This window comes from Cupressus sempervirens, chromosome 3 (genome assembly GCF_028749045.1).
Source record: "Cupressus sempervirens isolate cs-2001-9-10 chromosome 3, ASM2874904v1, whole genome shotgun sequence".
NCBI classification, from domain to species: Eukaryota; Viridiplantae; Streptophyta; class Pinopsida; order Cupressales; family Cupressaceae; genus Cupressus; species Cupressus sempervirens.
This window is the reverse complement of record NC_143120.1, coordinates 263804229-263822253: the sequence shown is the minus strand read 5'-3', so window position 1 is coordinate 263822253 and position 18025 is coordinate 263804229. Positions and strand designations below refer to the sequence as shown.

Below are 18025 nucleotides of genomic sequence, written 5' to 3'. Positions count from 1 at the left end.
GTTAACATTAACTATAATGGTAACTTTGTCCCTAACCATATATCTATGTTTGACTATAACACTTTACATTACAATATGCCAAAAAGAAAATTACTTTTTTTTAACCATTATCCTACCCCTAACTCTAACCCTAAATATAACCCTAACTGTAAATCTAACTCTACCATAATTAGACTCTAATCCTAACCCTAATCCTTAGTTTAACCTTCACTAAAACCATAACCTAACCCTAACTCTAACCTTAACCCTGACTCAAAACTCTAACTCTAACCTTAACCCTTACTTTAATCTAGATGAAAACCATAGACCTAACCCTAACCCTAATCTTAACCCCAACTCAAACCCTTACCCTAACCTTAACCATGATGTAACTCTATATACAACCCTAACTCTAAATATAAACCTAACCTTAACCATCACCCTAAAACTAACCCTTTCTCTACCCCTTTCTCTAATTCTAACCATAAATCTAATTTTAACCCTAACTCTAATCCTAATTTTAACCCTAATTATAACCCTAATTTCAACTCTAACTCTAGCCCTTATTCGAGTTCCGATTCTAACTCTACCTCTAACTCAAACCCTAACTCTAATTCTAATCCTAACCCTAACTATATTTGTAACCTAAACCCTTATTGTTACCCTCGCCCTTACCTTAACCCTAACCGTAACTCTAATTCTAACCTTAACTATATTTGTAACCCTAATTCTAACCCTAATCCTAACATTAACTCTAACTCTAATTCTAAACCTAACCCTAATTATAACCCTAACAAGATTCGTAATCCTAAAAATAACCCTAGCCCTAACCCTAATGCTAATCCTAACTCTAATTGTAATTCTATTCCTAACCATAACTCTAACCCTATCCATAACTCAAACCCTAACAATAGCCCCAACCCTAACACTAACCCTAACCCTAATTATAACTCTACTCTTCAATATAACATTTTACGTAACAATATGCTTAAAATAAAACTGAATTAAAGTGATGCAAATAAATACCATATATAGAATTAAAAAATAAAATATTCATGAATAATAGTAAGTTTACACTATTACATTTTTATAGTAAGTTTATACAATTGTATTTAAAAGGAAATAAATAATTCAGCACTAACCTTAAAAAAATAGAAAATTTTTTTAAATTACTTTTCTTATTGCGCCGCGATTGCCACTCGCTTATATATACTTCTATATATATTACTCTGTATTTATTACGCCGAGAGTAATCGTTTTCGATGCGCCTATTTTCATTTTCATAAATCTCAACTATGATTAAAATAATCTTGGGATTAAATGAAAATAAGTGCCTCGAGAACAATTAGTTTCCGCGCAATATATATAGAGGTATATATAAGCTAGTTGATATTGATGTCTTCATCTGCTTGTGCCCTCAAGTTAAGATCAATTGGGCAATTTCTTTTTATTTTGTTCATTTAATTTTCAATAATTCGGGGGTGGATGAGCGTTTACATGCCGCTGGATCGACCTGAGTATTCAGGAAGCTAACAGCTAAAATCACAACGCCAAAATGAAACTAAACTCTAGTGTTCTGATGAGGGAGAGCATCCATAGTCGACTGGGATCCCTCCTCAACATCTTTCTCGACTCCGATTCGAGGTTTTTCAGCCTCTGACTTCCTCCCTTTCATCTTCTTAGTCGCACCATAGTCTAGTTTGGATTTGCTGCTCACAGTCTAAGAAATCCCACACCTTCATGGAGGCGCCACCACAGAATCACAATCAAATTAAGGATTCAAATCCTCCATAACTGGAAAAGTACCTTCTGAATATGAACCTCCTTCCTCTGCCTCTGATGGACAATCAGAATTATTATCAAGCACAGGAATAACAGATCGTGGGATTGGCATCGGAAGACACTCTGGGGAAGAAGGTTTCAGGGCAAACCCCATTATATCTGGTTTGCAGATTTGAATGTCGGTCAACCTAGTTAGGTCCATAGTGAACAGTTGCTTAAAGTTAAAACAATAAGGCATGAAAGATCTATACTTACAAATAAATCTTTTAGCTGTCTTTTGCAAATGACATATCCAGATGCTTTTGCCAATATTTTATTGCAGGGTCCTACAAATGTCGTGTCACTAAAATCAAAACAAAATAGAATTTCCCCTTCAAATTCAAAACAATGAATTGCTTAGGATGTGGTCCCAAGCTTGGAAAATTGTCTTTTAGCTTATCATTCAGAGAAATTTTTTCCAGGGGAAACATGAGCAAGCTTTTGAACAGAGTGGCTGGATTCTTGCAGTACCCACAGAGACAGTTTAAGTAAACATTATTGTTGAGTGGCAGCTTTCATAGGACTTTTGATGCAATTGTTTAGTTGTAATCTTTATACATTATCCCTAAAAAGTTGCAAACAAATCGTCTCAATACAAAACGCTCATGGATTTTCCTAGTAGTACCGTAGAGGAAAATAGCAGCTCTTCTCCATGAGAGCGCTGTTTTAGGAAGAGAATTTCCACGTTGCTGAAAGTTTTGATCACCTTCTGGAGAGATTTTAGGAAGAGTAATTTTGTGTTGGATACAAATTCTTAATAATGCTATAGCTGAATAGAAAGTTGAATGAGCAACCGGAGGATTTTGCTACAAATTACTTCTTTATGTTATTGTCTTGTGATTTCTGAAAATTTTGTAGCAAACTCACTCAACCGGACAACTACCTAAGACGGCCTCAATGCTGCTCTCTTGTTATTTTAAGGCACCCTTAACAGATTATGAATACTTACTATAATACTAATGGTTTGTTGAGTATGTGTATTGTGCAACTAGCTTTCATCTGTACATAATTATGCTCATAGATGGGACAATTTAACATTATTTATCTTTAAAGATTAAAATACCAAGAGCTTCCACACATCAGTCCATTTTCTTAATGGTGGCCATATTCCATTCCCTCTAGTGGCAGCTCCTTGTCACTAAATTCCTCCTTTGGTTAAAATGGGAATTTCTCGCTACAGCAGGGGACAATGTGAAACCAAACTTTGCCACCATCTTTTTGTTCCCCTGAATCAACGATCAGCAAGATTCGTGAAATGATTACTCTGCTGCCCATAACCTTAATGCCATGTCATTATTTTCTTAGTTCAACTGCGATTCGTATAAATCAGGTGCATAGGACAGCATATTAGCAGTTTGCACAGCTGTGCACTTTGAGCCATGTCAATTTCATGTTTTTACAGAAAGAAATGTCAAATCTCAAGTAGCATTCCATTTAGAGGGAGTTGACTGTGGATGCTGCCCAATGGGAAGTTCGTGTATGAATGGCACCATGGATAGGTTGGCTGGTTTGCAGGTCATTCAACTGTTGCATATTCTGATTGTTCTCCAGAAATGAAATATTCATTTTTTGATCCAGCATGCCTAGCTAAACAAATATTTCAAAATTCAACATCAGTACTAGACAGCTGTAGAGGTTCCCAGTTTTCGTCTTAAGTAAAGAACCGTACTTTATAATGATTTTTAGATTGATTTGTTCAATCTCTCTACTCTTGTCTTTCTTGTCAAAGCAATATTTGAAATCATTCTCAAGCAAAGGTCTACCCCAAAAAAAGGGTTACTAATTAAGAAATTTTAATCGACTCAGAAACTAATCCTAATTCCTTACATTGGCTTCATCTTGATTCCTGAACTACCAATTTATTTCCATTACACCTGTCGAAGTTCTTTAAGGAAAATCTACAGCCCAAGGTTGCCATTAGAATCTTGTTTGGGACTACGGTTGTTCTCAAAACTATCATACCATTTTACTTCCAGCAATGACATTCACAAATTTCCTAATCACACAGCTGGGTTAAGACATTTAATGTTAAACATTAAGATATAGGTAATGGCAGGCATGTTTGTAGATACCATTAATCACCATCCAACTTAGAGTCTTCAAACATTAATCAGTAATATCTATAACCTGTGATTGATGTTTTCCTCCTCCCAGGTCTTCTCTGTTTATTGTGTTTCCATACGTTGGGCTTTTCTTCTTAATAACTGTGTCCATAGATTATGAAGAAATGTAATCAATAATATGAAATATAATCAACTGTAAGTACATAGGATGTTGGTATAGTGTTAGTATAACTCTTCTTTACATTATTATGTTTTGTTGATCGATAAAGATTTGTGGGAGAGTTATAGTTTTTCTTTGGTAAGTGAACATGCATGGATGTTTACTTTGTCTGGTAATATCTCGTAGTGATATGGTGAAGACGCTTGATTGCTCTGTCCCTTTGACTAATTCCATGCATTTCCATTTTGTAGCTTTCTAGAAGATACAAAGACAATACAAGGACAGGTGTTCACAAGCCACATCCAAATACAAGACAACCGGTTATTCCTCCAGGTAATGATGACTCCTTGCTGTTTTGTTATATTCTGATTTCTTTCATGTCTATCTTTGCATTGATGACCATTACAAGAATTAAAATTAGTTATTTTTCTAGATTCAATTGTGTGTATTTTTTACTGTCACCATCTTGTATTCGTGAATAAATATTTTTGAGCTTGGTTCGTTTGAATAGTTTCTCGGTAGATTTGAGATAAATCCATTTCAGTCCTTTGTCCATTCTGTAAAAAAATCAGATAATTTGCATTCTCTGATGCTACGAAATCCCAACTTATTTTGCACTCTCAAGCAAGTGTTAAAAAATTTTAGTGCAACTGGTTTTGACAGTGCTTGTTCAACTGAAACTCCAAATCAAGTCCATAATCTATTGAATCAGATTGAATTTTCAGAGCTTCTCTTGTAAACTCTACCTATTCTAAGTAGAAATAATTTCCACTGGGAATGACCTTGAGATTACCACTCTTATGGAATCAAGAGTATTAGATAAACTGGATCGCTACATGTATGTTGACTATAAGTTTTCATGGTTGAATGTTTCTATATTTGTATTCATGAACATTTTGATAGAATGCCTGAAAGAAATGTACTCTCCTAGACTCTAACCATCACCAGATTTGTACAGGATAAGTTAAATATGAGCTTATTATTGGTTAACCTTAAATCTTCCACTGTGAAAGCTACAGTAGAAAGACATTGTCACATTCTTTATAAAACATTCTGTGGCCTAGTCTCTTTATCTAAAATCGAGTTCCTTATACCAACAGGCTTCATAGTTATGAGATATAGCTTCACCTAAAGCTACAAATTCCCTACAATCAACCTCGTCGAAATAGCATCATTTATATTCATGAGCTACATCCATCTCTTCCTGCCAGTTCGCTGAACGTTATTCATTTGTTGTTAGCACTATAGCTCGTGGAATCACCAATAGAATATCTTCCAAAATCCATTCTTAATATAGTAATTTAAAAACACTCACAGTTCTGTCTGGTGTGTTATTTATTACAATTGAAAAACATTTCAAAAGGAGATTCTTTAGATTACAACCAAATCCATCGCTAAATTGGGGGATTAAACCTACATTGTCCAAACTTTTTAGAAAAGATGAGATTTTTATCAATATAAACATTCACATAAAGTATTCAAAGTGAAAACCTTCACCTCTTCCAGATTAGAATTCAAGTAACTCCGACATAAAACAACTGTCGGGATTAATTAGGGCACCATAAATGTATGAATCCGACATTAGATTATTTCTCAGAGCTAAATAAAAAAATCCCTTCCTTTCTTTCTTGCGTGTTAAAAAAGATCAACTTCACTCTTTCTCTCCAGAATTCAAAACCTAAATATTGAATAAAAATAAAGATGGTGAATTTTGCATCAAACTCTATAATAAAACAAGTCTGCTATAGCGTGCAAATTCTATGCTGTTTAAAGAACGTCAAATTGGACAAGAAACATGATCATTTCTAAAGGATTTCTTGGCAGTTCTCCATAGTGGAAAAAACTACTCTAACAGACAGTTATGTAGTCCAAAAAGCCTCTAACAAATTCTAATTCCAAATGAAGCTGCATGACTACAAAACTAAGATAGCTACATCAGTCGAACAGAGGACAAATGTCAGGTTTTGAAACCAGCCTGTTGAGATGGAGAGTTCTATCTCGTTTACTCTTACAACAAATATAATGTGGACAAGGAGGCGGCATTTACAAGCTAATGTACATTACAATGATTAGACTACTTTGGGAATTAAGAAATGTCAAAGACCAACTGATCCTTATTGGATTTTGTCAATGGGAAAAGTTATAATCACTTTTCGTCTACATTCAATGCCCATTTGGGTACACAACATTAGAAATCATTGGAGATTTAGATAAGAGACTAATTTCACCTTTGCAATTAGAGATACTGATAAACTATGTAGTTGTTTAAATACCTTTAGATAACTAATTAGGCAAATTAATAGAGCTATCAGAGCAATCAAACAACACATCCAGAGAATTCATAAGAAAACTGAGCAGCAAAACAGAAAAGCTAACTGAGCAACAAAACAGAAAGGCTCTAAACGGGTATATAAAGTCTCGTAGGTTGTGACATAAATTACTTTGATAAATTCATATATGCTTCCAGCTTTTTATGATCAATGAAAACACACAAAAAAAGACTGGTGAGCAGCCTACAACCGCTATAGCAAGATAGAGAACTTAAAACAAGGCCCATTAGAGTATGAGGGTCATAGAAACATAAGATCGTAATAAGTATAGTTACAAGGGCTTTTAGAGCATGAGCAATTTTGTAACCATTTAAAACAACAATGTATTGAAAATTAAAACTATAAAGAAACATGGTGACAGCAGATAACAAAATTATTTCATTAATCTAACTGTAATCTTCCAATCTGCAAAACCACTTCCATCAAAGATAGGCAAAACTTCATTTGAAGAACCCATGTTAGCAAAAAGATCAAGTTCAAACAAATCTAGCAATACTCCAGCAGCACAACAGCCCTGCAACCAAATATCACTCCAAAAAAAAATCAGCCCTGCAAACAAACCATTTTCAGCAAACTATTTGACTGTAGCAAAACCCTCTAGCAATATTTCTAGCTGAATTTCTAAATAAATCTCCAGCTGAACTTGGCTAAACCTGGCTCTGATACCATTATAAAAATAAGAGATCTAAGATTTACTAAGATCTGAAATAAGCACAAATACTTGGCAATGGAAAAAACAGAAATAAACACTTAAGAGAGAAGCAAATTTTATTCATCAAACTGATTGCTTACAACCTATGCAATGGCCTTTATATATAGAGAGCCTATGAGATGAGGGCATTAATAAAAGATGTTTCTAGAGGATAAGGAGATAAAGCTGTATGACCTATTCTAGAAGACAGCATCCATATCTGTTACCAAAGTTAAAGGAAATATGGTTGCACACGTATAGTGCGGTTATAACAGAAATTGACTGCTTCATCGTAAGTGTGATTTTTGTTTTGATTGTTTCTAACACAATGTATATAGTATATACCAATGGTTGGAAAATACACCAGCCAGAACCACTCTGTTGATGCATCCAGACTTCCATCTTCCCGTCTTTTAGAACAAAATAGAGCCACCACTACCTAGAAGATCATCTGCCTGTACTCTCCCAAACTAATATTCTGGCACCTTTTGCTTGCCATTTGCTGCAGTCTGTAGAGAAGAATATCAAGTTTTCTAGTGGAGTCCACTCCATAAAGTTAACATTTCAGAAGAGAAATAGTAGTATCTTTCTTTCTACCATCACCACTTGTCATTTTTCTGTGAAAATTGCTAAATTGAAATCCTCTCTCTAAGAGAGGGCTCTGTAGGCTAGGGAAGGCCTGAATAGATGTGTGTAAAAGATTAAGATGGGGGCAGAGATTCACACGTATGATCATCGCTTCCAAGTGAACTGCTCACAAATACTATTAGTTACGGGGTACAAATATTTGCAAACATGATTGTAGATATATATAGTCCAGGCTTGATATGTGAACTGCTCACAAATACTGTTAGTTACAGCATACTAATATATGCAAACATGATTGTAGATATATATATAGTGCAGGCTCGATATGTGATCCACATAATGATGCAACTGCAGCTTTTAATGTTAAAGTTGTATAGTGAGACCTTTAGTTCCTGAACCAGGGTGTTTATTCTTCTAATGTAGGGTTTGTCAGGTAAGGCCTTTTGTCACTAATTGAAGCTATTCGTGCCTTAAAACCCCATTTGGAAAATGGGTGTGCAAGAATTGTCACATCTTTGGCCGCATGGATTCATTACTAACAAAGGATGCAATCGCACTTATTCATAATGGAGAAGTACCCCTGAACCCAGACATGCAGGTGGTTGCAATCTTTGATTTTAGGCTTGGCCAGGAAGAGACAAAGCGATTCTAGTTGGATATATCAGATGGTGAACACAAGCAAAGGGCTTCATTGCCAGCAAAGTACAATGAGTGTGTCAGAGCATAAGCTGTCAGTTGGGACAATACTATGCCTGAAGAGGTACAACAGCTCGCGCACAACTACGACTAAGTAAGTGCAAATGAACCTGCTCATAAAAATGTTGCTCTCTGTACACTTTGTAGTATGACACCCTACAATACAGATATTCTGATATGTGCTAACTGTATAGGTGGGTGGTGATAGGGGACATTGAGATTCTAGAAACAAATCATGAACTCATTGTCCATCCAAGGTCTCTGATAGAGGATGCCAAAGGCTTAACGGTTTGAACCACAGTTGCCCCCACAAGGTCTCAAAGGATACATTTTGGTATACCACCTCCCACAATAGTAGCTCAAAGCAGAAATATACCTACACCCATAAGGAACTTAAATCCATACCAGACTAGGTGGATGGTCGTGTCACAAGTAAAGGGGAGAAGAGGCAATACACAAACCAGAGAGGCCCTGGACAAGTGTTTAGCTTTGATATAATAGACAGTGAGGGATCAGAAACCCGTGTCACAAGCTTCAATGAGGTTGTTGACCTATACTTCTCAAATATAGAAAAGGGTGCAACGTATACAATCTCAGGTAGAGATGTGAAGACAGCCAATAAAATGTATAACAAGTTGAACAGTGGACTTGAGATCATCTTATCAAAGGACTCAAAGGTATGCCTTTGTCAGGATGACCAGACCATCCCAGCTCACCAGTTTCATTTTACTCCTATCACTCACATTGCAGATATGAGTGATAATGCAAATGTTGACATAATTGGAGTTGTTACGTTCGTGGGATCATCGTCAACATTAAGAAGAAGAGACAATACAGAGGTGCAACATCGTGCTGTACGACTCCTAGATAAGTTTGGTACCACTATAGATCTCACTCTCTGGGGGCAGCTAGCAGGCAAAGAGGGTAATCAAATCTATCGACAATATGAGCAACATCAAGAAACTGTGATTGCACTAAAGAATGGACGTGTTGGTCAGTATCATGGGAAGCTTGTGTCAACATCAGCTGCCATCAATTTAATGATAGACCCAGACATTGAAGAGGCTCAAGAGATCCGAACTTGGTACAATGAAATTGGAGCGGGTTCGGAAGCAGCAACTGCAACTTTAGGAATGTGTATAGCAAGGATGTCAATCTTGGAGATTCGAGAAAACATGGAAAACATTGCTGAACCTCTTCACTGCACCGTAAAGGCTACTATACTAACTATCAAGCAAGATGACCTATATCATCTAGCTTGCCCAACTGAAATTGGGGAATGTTTGTGTAACAAGAAGCTTACTGAAGAGGAAGATGCCAGGTGGCTGTGTTCAAAGTGCAATTTGAGTCACTCTGACTACAACTATAGATATCTACTACAGATGAATGTACAAGACCATACTGATGAACTGTGGGCCATTGCATTTGATGAGGTTTCCACTCAGTTTCTTGGCATCCCTGCGAAGGAACTATGCTCTGTTGAGTCTTTATAAGAGGATGAATACTTCTCCTGACGCATCATAAGACAAGCCTTGAACAAAGAGTATCTATTCAATCTAATTTGCAAAAAGGAAACATACAATAACATAGACCGAATTAAAGTAATAGCTGATCATATTGAACTTGTAGATTTTGGCTTCTGAAAGCTATTACAAACATGTGTACAAATATCCATAGTGAGGTGTGAACTGTCCACTGTCCAACAACATATATCGCCAACTGTATGGAACTCAAGATGCTACATCGCATCTTGTATATCCACGACTGTACAGTAGTGAGACGTAGGCCACTCCATCTTGTATGTCCACCATTGTACAGTAGATAAATACAGGTTGTTCCATGTTCGATGTCTGTGATTGTACATAATAAATGATGTCTTGTTAAAAATGTTCAATTTGCTTCAGAGCTTTACAAAATCATACCTTATGAACTACAATTATAAATTGAATTCCCGTTTCTATGTTTTGTTTTATATGGCTGCAATATTGCCATGATGAAAAAACACTAAAGCATAATCTTTCGAGGTTATTATATCTCAATGCTTACAAGAAAGTCTCAGTTAAAGATTATACTCATAAATTCAATTCCTCCTTAGTCATCATGGTTTGTTGCCCGTAATTTTGCTACCATGCTTTATTATATGTCATTGTAATTTCACCGATGGATGTAGTCTAAATGACAGCCTTTGGAGATTACTATATGTTGTTGCCTTACTGATATTTTAAAAAAAAATAGTAGAACAAGTATTTTGTATTGTGGTATTTAGAGAAAGAAATGGGACATAAAATATAAATGCTATGTACAACCTTCTAGATACATAGTACTCTCAATTTCCTACCAGGCCTATATAAATGATTGACCATGGAAACTATCTTGCGCTTTACTACTCAATGAAACTAATGGTAAACGTAACATATTTTCTATGTACGAAGTCTCACAGAGTATTAAACTTCTAATCTATTGCCCAGATATGCTAAGGTGCAGGACAATCGTGACAGACGACTTCTTCGAGCACATGGATCCATACAGAATTCACGATGAAGAAATATGTGCACACATGACCGCACAATGCCTGCTGACTCAAAGAGGTTTAATCACATACCAATCACCATCACAACGGAATTTTGACCATATGTTTATGGATCCCGAAATATCAAACATGATTAGGTGCAATACCTGTGATCTAACGAGTACACATTGTGCTCCGGGTGAGATATGGTTCCAACTGACACCCATAACATCTGAACTAGAAAATGCTTTCTTGCTGGCTGGGAATGGACTAATGTGGTTGGAAAAAATGTTGCGACTGTCCAACCTAAGTGGTACCAGTGTACAATGCTTGCACTACCATGGTAAAATATTTAGATTGCAGTTTGCATCCACTTCAGACACAATATGGAACCAACAGATCATATAGAGATGGGCCCCCCAGGGTGTCTATCTATCCTTGCCAGTTGATGAGCGAATCAGAATAACTGCTATAGAGCAAATACCAACACGGACACAAACTGATCGTGCATATTATCCAATAGTCGATCCTGCTATAGGCAACTCTAGCCTACAACGACGCATATTTGAGCATCTTTATTGGTTTGACATTCTATACCCAGAGTCGGACGAATTTATACAATAATTAGATTCATAATATTGTTATTCCCATGACATGATTCTGTAATTATTCTATTTCCTCCTTGTAATTTGGTGAGCAAACGTTATAGGACTTAGAGACTATAATTGCAAACATAGGTAAAAGTTGTCGGTTGCTATTATGTTGTATCTCAACAGACTTCATTTTGATGTCTTCAGTTGTCTTTCTATGTCTTATGTACTAAATGCAATATACATCTTCACTTTCTTTTCATTTTAGTGTATAATTTATATTCCAATGTTCACTTATTTTTTTAAACGATTTTAGTTTACCCTTCAAGTTAATACGGACAATTTATAAGATATTAGTGTTGTGCTTTTTGAAAAGTTGTTGTTTACCTTTCAATTTCACATGCCTCATCTTTTTCCTCAATCCACATCAATAAAAATATCTTTATCTCTTCTTTTGATGTTGACTTGGTATCAGTTTCTGTCTGATTCATAAACAATATTCATGTTAACAATGTGTCCCACATAAGACACAAGTTTGCATATTGGTAGAAAAAAGATACTTTACTTACGTTTGTTTATTTTCAATTATTTTATGTTCATCACATTCATTATCGGATTAAATTATATCAATCATATTGGGCTTATTAGGCTGCAATATAGTTCAGGTACCTACACTCTGTAAATAATCCATATGCTCAGGTATAATATAGGAAATTATTTATTTATTATCCATAAATACTTGAATTAGCCTACAATTCTAGATTAGTCAAGCCCTAATCTTGGGAATACTACTCAATCCTGGATGTATCAGAAAAATTAGAAATCTTGTGTCTTTTATTTTACGATCATAAGATATGTCAAAGTGAAAATATTTCACTGAACATTAGGTTTAGCTCGAAGGATTTTAGTATCTATTGGTTCAACACTCTTTGTGATGTTTAGTATTGTATTTAGGGTTGCGGCTATAATTCAGGCTTGCTATTTATAACAGGAAACATATAGAGATGTCTAACACTGAACAAAAATGATATAATCAAAAAATTGAGCTCACTACAGAAGATCGATGGAGTAGAGATTGACAATATTATGTTGTTCATAAAGATGCAATACTAGCTCGTAGATGTGCAAAGAGAGCAGACCCCATTCAAAACCACCCAGAAAAGATCCAGATGCAACGCCTCAAAGAGTCTACAAGAAAGTAGTGCTATCGTGTATGTTGCAAAGAACATGAAGGTGTTGCGTAGGCTATTGATAACATGAACAACTATACAGGTTCACCATCGACCCCTCCTCAAAGACATGCGTCCTTACAAGACCTACCAGCAGTCCAACTGCTGCAAAGTGACTATATAGATCGCACATCTATAGCATGGAGGTTCAGAAAAAGAATAGATGAACTATAAATCTTATAGAGATGCATGATGTGCAATGAATCTTACTCAAGTATGGCACTACAAAGATCTGCCTTGCAACCTACCTGCAAAAGGTGTTCTAAACAATGGGGCATATCACAGTTTTCTGGATTGAACAACATGGACCCAGGAGAGCAACCTGCTGTTTTGGGCAGATTAACACAGGTTGAAGAAATGTTGATTGCCAAAATCAGCCCGATCATACAGGTGACACAAGTGTTTGGTGGACAATATAAATATCATGGACATACCATTAGCTTTGCACAGGACATCACAAGTATAGTAAATGCCTTGCCATGTAGAATTATAGAGTTGGATGTGCTGATACTCAAAAAACAACAAAGTCAAACACAATGTGATGACTACTATGTGAGTAGGAGCCATGTCAGAGATGCACTTCTGTACAAGATCAAACATGATCCATACTACTCTGATGTAACTCTAGATGCAACATGTTTACTTTCCTTGTCGGAGCAGAGAATAGATGTATCAACAATGTTAACTATGATTGAATTTGAAGATGACCTTCTCATTCTTGGGAATGAGATAGATATAGATGAAGACCAAACTACAGCTAATAAAGCCCACACCTCATCATTCATCAACAAAATGCCAAATCGACGTCGTGAGCTTGAAATGATATGTCACACCTTGCATCTTGATGATCCTACAAATAGTACAATATGTTGGCCTACTGTGGATGTGTGCTCGATAAATGAATACAACACTAAAACCTTGCTTGATATGGCATTTCCAACGCTCTTTCCAACTGGAGCTGTCCAATTTGTATAGGCACAATTGGACTAGGTAGAACTGCATGAGTATGTTGTACACCTATTGCAGTTTTATAATAATAGATTTGGGAGGCATCCTTGATTCTGATACTTCATTTATAATCTTATGTTACGACACCGTACACAAGGCATTGCAATTGTTTTTCTAAAGAGGAATGTAGAAGAAAATATACCAACTACTATTGAAAACCTCCAAGCACATCTACAAGATGTACTGGATACACAACTTTCCAATGAGCTTATGCACTTTGGCTGCTTGATTAGAGGAAATAGGCCATATTGGAATATACGACGTTCAAAGTTGAAAGACATGATCCGTTAGTTGGGACGACCTTTTGTATCCTTCACATTAAGCGCAGCTGATACAAAATGGCCAGATCTCTAACAACTCTTTAGTAGTGGACGACCAATAGCTTCATTATCTAATAAGCAATGGTTAGAAAATTTTGTCAACAACCCTCACATTACATCACTTTAATTACATTAGCAGTTTTAGATCTTTCGAGAAGAGGTTATCCATAAATTACTAGGTGCAAAGGACTACTAGTACAGAACTGAATGGCAAAGTAGAGGTATAGGACATGTGCACAGGTTTATTTGGCTTCCTAATGCACCAGATGTGAATAAGCTCAATTGGGATAACAACATAGAGCTAGACAAGGCAAAAGAATTCTTTGATCAATTTGTAATGACATGGAATCCCCGTGAGGCAAATCAAAGAAATAATACAATATTCCAATCGCCACATGATGATCCATGTTTGTTGGACACGGTAGAAATATTTTCTATGGACCCTTCCGAGGACTATGAAGAGCTTATTAATCATGTCCAAAGGCATACAAGGTGCACTGAGGGAACATGCCTTTGTAAGAAAGGAAAAAGGATGGAATGTCGTTACAAGGCTCCTTGGAACGAGCAACCTACATCAACACTAACATGTGATAGTGCAGGAAATAAGAAGTATGAACCTACAAGAAATGATGATAGATTAAACATCCATAACAAACAAATGCTTCAAGTCTAGAGGGTTAACATAGATTGCCAACCAATTTTTTCAAGAGAATTAGTCCTTAAATACATAGCCAAGTATGCTACAAAAGCAGAGAGGATGTCAGAGACATGCACAAATATGCTATCAAGGATGTGTGTAGGCCAAGATTCAAATACTCCGACACTAACAACATATAGAAAATTCATGGTGGTGATAATTGCAGAGCGCGATGTGGGGGCACAGGAAACATGCCACATGCTACAAAAGTTGCCGCTTGTAGAATGTAGTCGCCCTTTTGCCTTGCTAAATGTGGGTAGCAAGGTACTCCAATGAATAACAAGAATGGCAACTACCACAATAGTGGAGAATAACTACATACAAAGCTACATGAAATAGTCTCCCGAGTTAGAGACATTGACACTATTTGATTCTACAAGGTTATTTACCTACTCTGCAAAACGTAAACAAAGCCAATGGAGAAAAAGACCAGTTGAAGCCATTGTTTGTATACACCCCAAATTTTACAGCATTCCAAAAGAAGAGTTGGACCAATTTGAAATATTTTTTTGGAGGGAATTGTTCCTATACAAACATTTTCGTTGCATTGAGCACGAAGTGGGCCTCACAAAGCATGAGATTGAAAGGAATTGGCGAGAAATGAATGCAATGAACTACACTGTTTGCCATATCCAACATCTTGCTTCAGAGGCAATGAAAAATGTGTACGGAGATGGTGAGGAAGAGAACAATACTACCAGCAATAGCACTCTTGAGATCAATGAATGGAAAATGCTATTGCGGTTGGGGCCAACATCAAATAATCACTAAAATGACATTGACATGCTTGGCAGGCATGATTTTGATAACAATAACCGATGGGAACAGAACCTAGTAGCTTCCCACCTTCACCAGATAGCAACAAAGTTTATAGAGATTGCAAAAAGGGCCTCATCGACCTTGAACATGCTATTCTTTGGTAACAACCATGCACATGCATTATCTATTCAGTAGAAACAAGCTCTGGACATAATTGTTAACCAAATAAATGTACCCCTATCATACCATTACACATGATCATAAGAGGCACTGCGGGTACAGGAAAATCATACTTAATTAATTGTATAAGATTTACACTGAATGGGAGTATGCAACAAGAAACAACCCAGCTGCTAATACTTGCTCCAATAAGAGTTTTTGTATTCAACATACATGCATCAACAATACACTCTGCATTGTGTATTCCTATCAAGGAGATGCAACCATTGCAAGGCCAAGCATTGATAGCCTTTCAAGAAGAGTTGAAGACCATAAGATACATCCTCATTGATGAGATGAGTTTTATAGGGCCAAAATTGTTACTAAAGATTGATAGCAGGTTGCGTCAGGCATTTCCATACAAGAGTAACCTATGTTTTGGTGGTATCTCCATAGTCTTAGTTGGAGACCTTGCACAATTACCACCTGTAATGGACAGGCCTTTTTATAGTGCACGTGCAGGAGCATGATTATTATGGGAAAAGTTTACAACGGTTGTCACATTAGAAATGTTGTACCACCGACAAGGAGATTTAGATCAGCAAATGCAATTTCATAAGACACTAGAAAATATACGGAATGCAAGTCCAACACAAACAAATTGGGAGCTCCTAATGACACGTGGCCACATGAAAATTCCACTATCTGAAAGGAATTTGAAAGTGCGACACACCTATTTGCTACTAATGATCTGGTGAAATACCACAACAAAAAAATGCTACAACAGTTAAACCTCCCAGTAGCGTTGAGCTTGGTAACAAAAACAAGGTGTACAATTAATAGTATTGCAGAGGACGAACAACTAGAGATAGAAGTGTTACTTTGTATAGAGTAGTGGATCATGTTAACAACGAATATATGGACCCAAGAAGGCCTTGTAAATGAAGCACTGGGTGAGGTAATAGACATTGTTTATAGTACTAAAGTGAGGCCACCTGATCTACCATTGTATGTAGTCACAAGAATGGAGAAATATGTTGAGCCACCGTGAAATGTTGCAGACCCCACATTGGTACCAATAACACCCGTCTCTCTGAGTAGCCGAAGGAAACTACCAATTAGAATGGCATGGGCAATGACAATACACAAGTCTCAAGGGCTAACCCTACATAAAGCTGCGATCGACATTGGCAGGATAGAAAGGCAAGGGTTAACATTCACAGCACTATCTAGAGTTAAGAATTTAGATAGCATTTGTCTCCACCCAGTATTCAGCTTTCAAAGACTTGTCAGAATGCAAAACCATCCATACACAATGCTGCGAATAAATGAGGAAGCTCGACTTCAAAGCATGTCTCTTTCCTAAAATTTAGTTGCGCAATGGTATGAAAGGTCCATTAATGCACAACAGTGTCAACAACCCTTGCTCTTTAATAAATATGCTAGATCCATTGAGTAGAGTCCATTACTATGTATCAATATGCTTCTCAGAAATTTGTTTTCAGTTCAATTTAATGATTCCGTTACTTTTAAATTACTCTCGTAATCACTAATATGTTACAAATTATTTGTTTTCCAGTGGCCATCATTTGACAATCAAGCAATTACATGGATGCCCACAATGTTTGACATAGCAAAAGAACTATAGATGATTGTATATATTGTCTTACCAACCATGTTGTATTAAATGTATAGTTGTATGCCCCTGAATGAGAAAAATGAACAGAGATGTTTTGTATACATTATTGTAGTTCCCTTTAATTACATGTACCCTTTTATTTAAAATTTATCTATGCTTTATAGTACTATTATTTGTCTAAATCTGGACAGATTCTAAGAACTAGCCTTTTCTCTTCAACTTATATATATGCATATGAATTGTATAAGTCCAAACTAGAGATCTTCGTATGCTGGCCTTAAAATATAGGACCACCCAAAGCACACACAGAGGCACTCTGGAGTTACAAGACCTTTGCATCGATCAGTCTACCTGAGCTCAGGTTTTTCCTAGTTGGCTCGGCACATACAACTAGAGAAAGGTCTTCATTTGTAGTCAATTACATTAGTATACAGCACAAAATATTTTTCCAACTTATGTCCCTAATTAGTTCTTGATTGATATTCTCAGTTGATTCTTCAAACAATAGTTAGGTTAACAACATGGATGACATAGACATTTCAATAGTTCACCTTTGAAGAAGACAACACAAAAATTACTACTCTCATCTAGCCCATTTACCAGTGCACTTGCAAGAACACATATTTAGAAAGCTTCCAAATTTACATTTGATCTCCTCAAATTATGCAAACTCCACTTTCAATAGCTAATGGAACCAACACTGGTGTCCACCCTATAACTGGCCCAAAAATAACAAAAAATTGTATCCCATATAACCAGTAAAGAAGATTGTCGAATTTAGTAAATA

General features: G+C 36.3%; 1 protein-coding gene across 1 annotated transcript; it reads left to right on the top strand.

Moving 5' to 3' along the window:
* Positions 1–2960: 2960 nt before the first annotated feature.
* On the top strand, positions 2961–9821 carry LOC149565906 (replication protein A 70 kDa DNA-binding subunit A-like). The gene is made up of 6 exons (XM_089816403.1): positions 2961–3050; positions 3139–3315; positions 4275–4356; positions 8254–8422; positions 8523–8616; positions 8742–9821. Exons 1-6 carry the CDS (start codon positions 2961–2963, stop codon positions 9819–9821), a joined length of 1692 nt encoding a protein of 563 aa, XP_089672529.1.
* The last annotated feature ends 8204 nt before the right edge of the window (positions 9822–18025 follow it).

Bases quoted from the DNA above. Each gene is read 5' to 3' on its own strand.
- LOC149565906 (XM_089816403.1), top strand. From the start codon at position 2,961: ATGGGAATTTCTCGCTACAGCAGGGGACAATGTGAAACCAAACTTTGC. The intron at 3,051-3,138 runs GTGAAATGATTA...TCAGGTGCATAG, and splicing joins ATCAACGATCAGCAAGATTC to GACAGCATATTAGCAGTTTG. The intron at 8,423-8,522 runs GTAAGTGCAAAT...CTAACTGTATAG, and splicing joins TCGCGCACAACTACGACTAA to GTGGGTGGTGATAGGGGACA.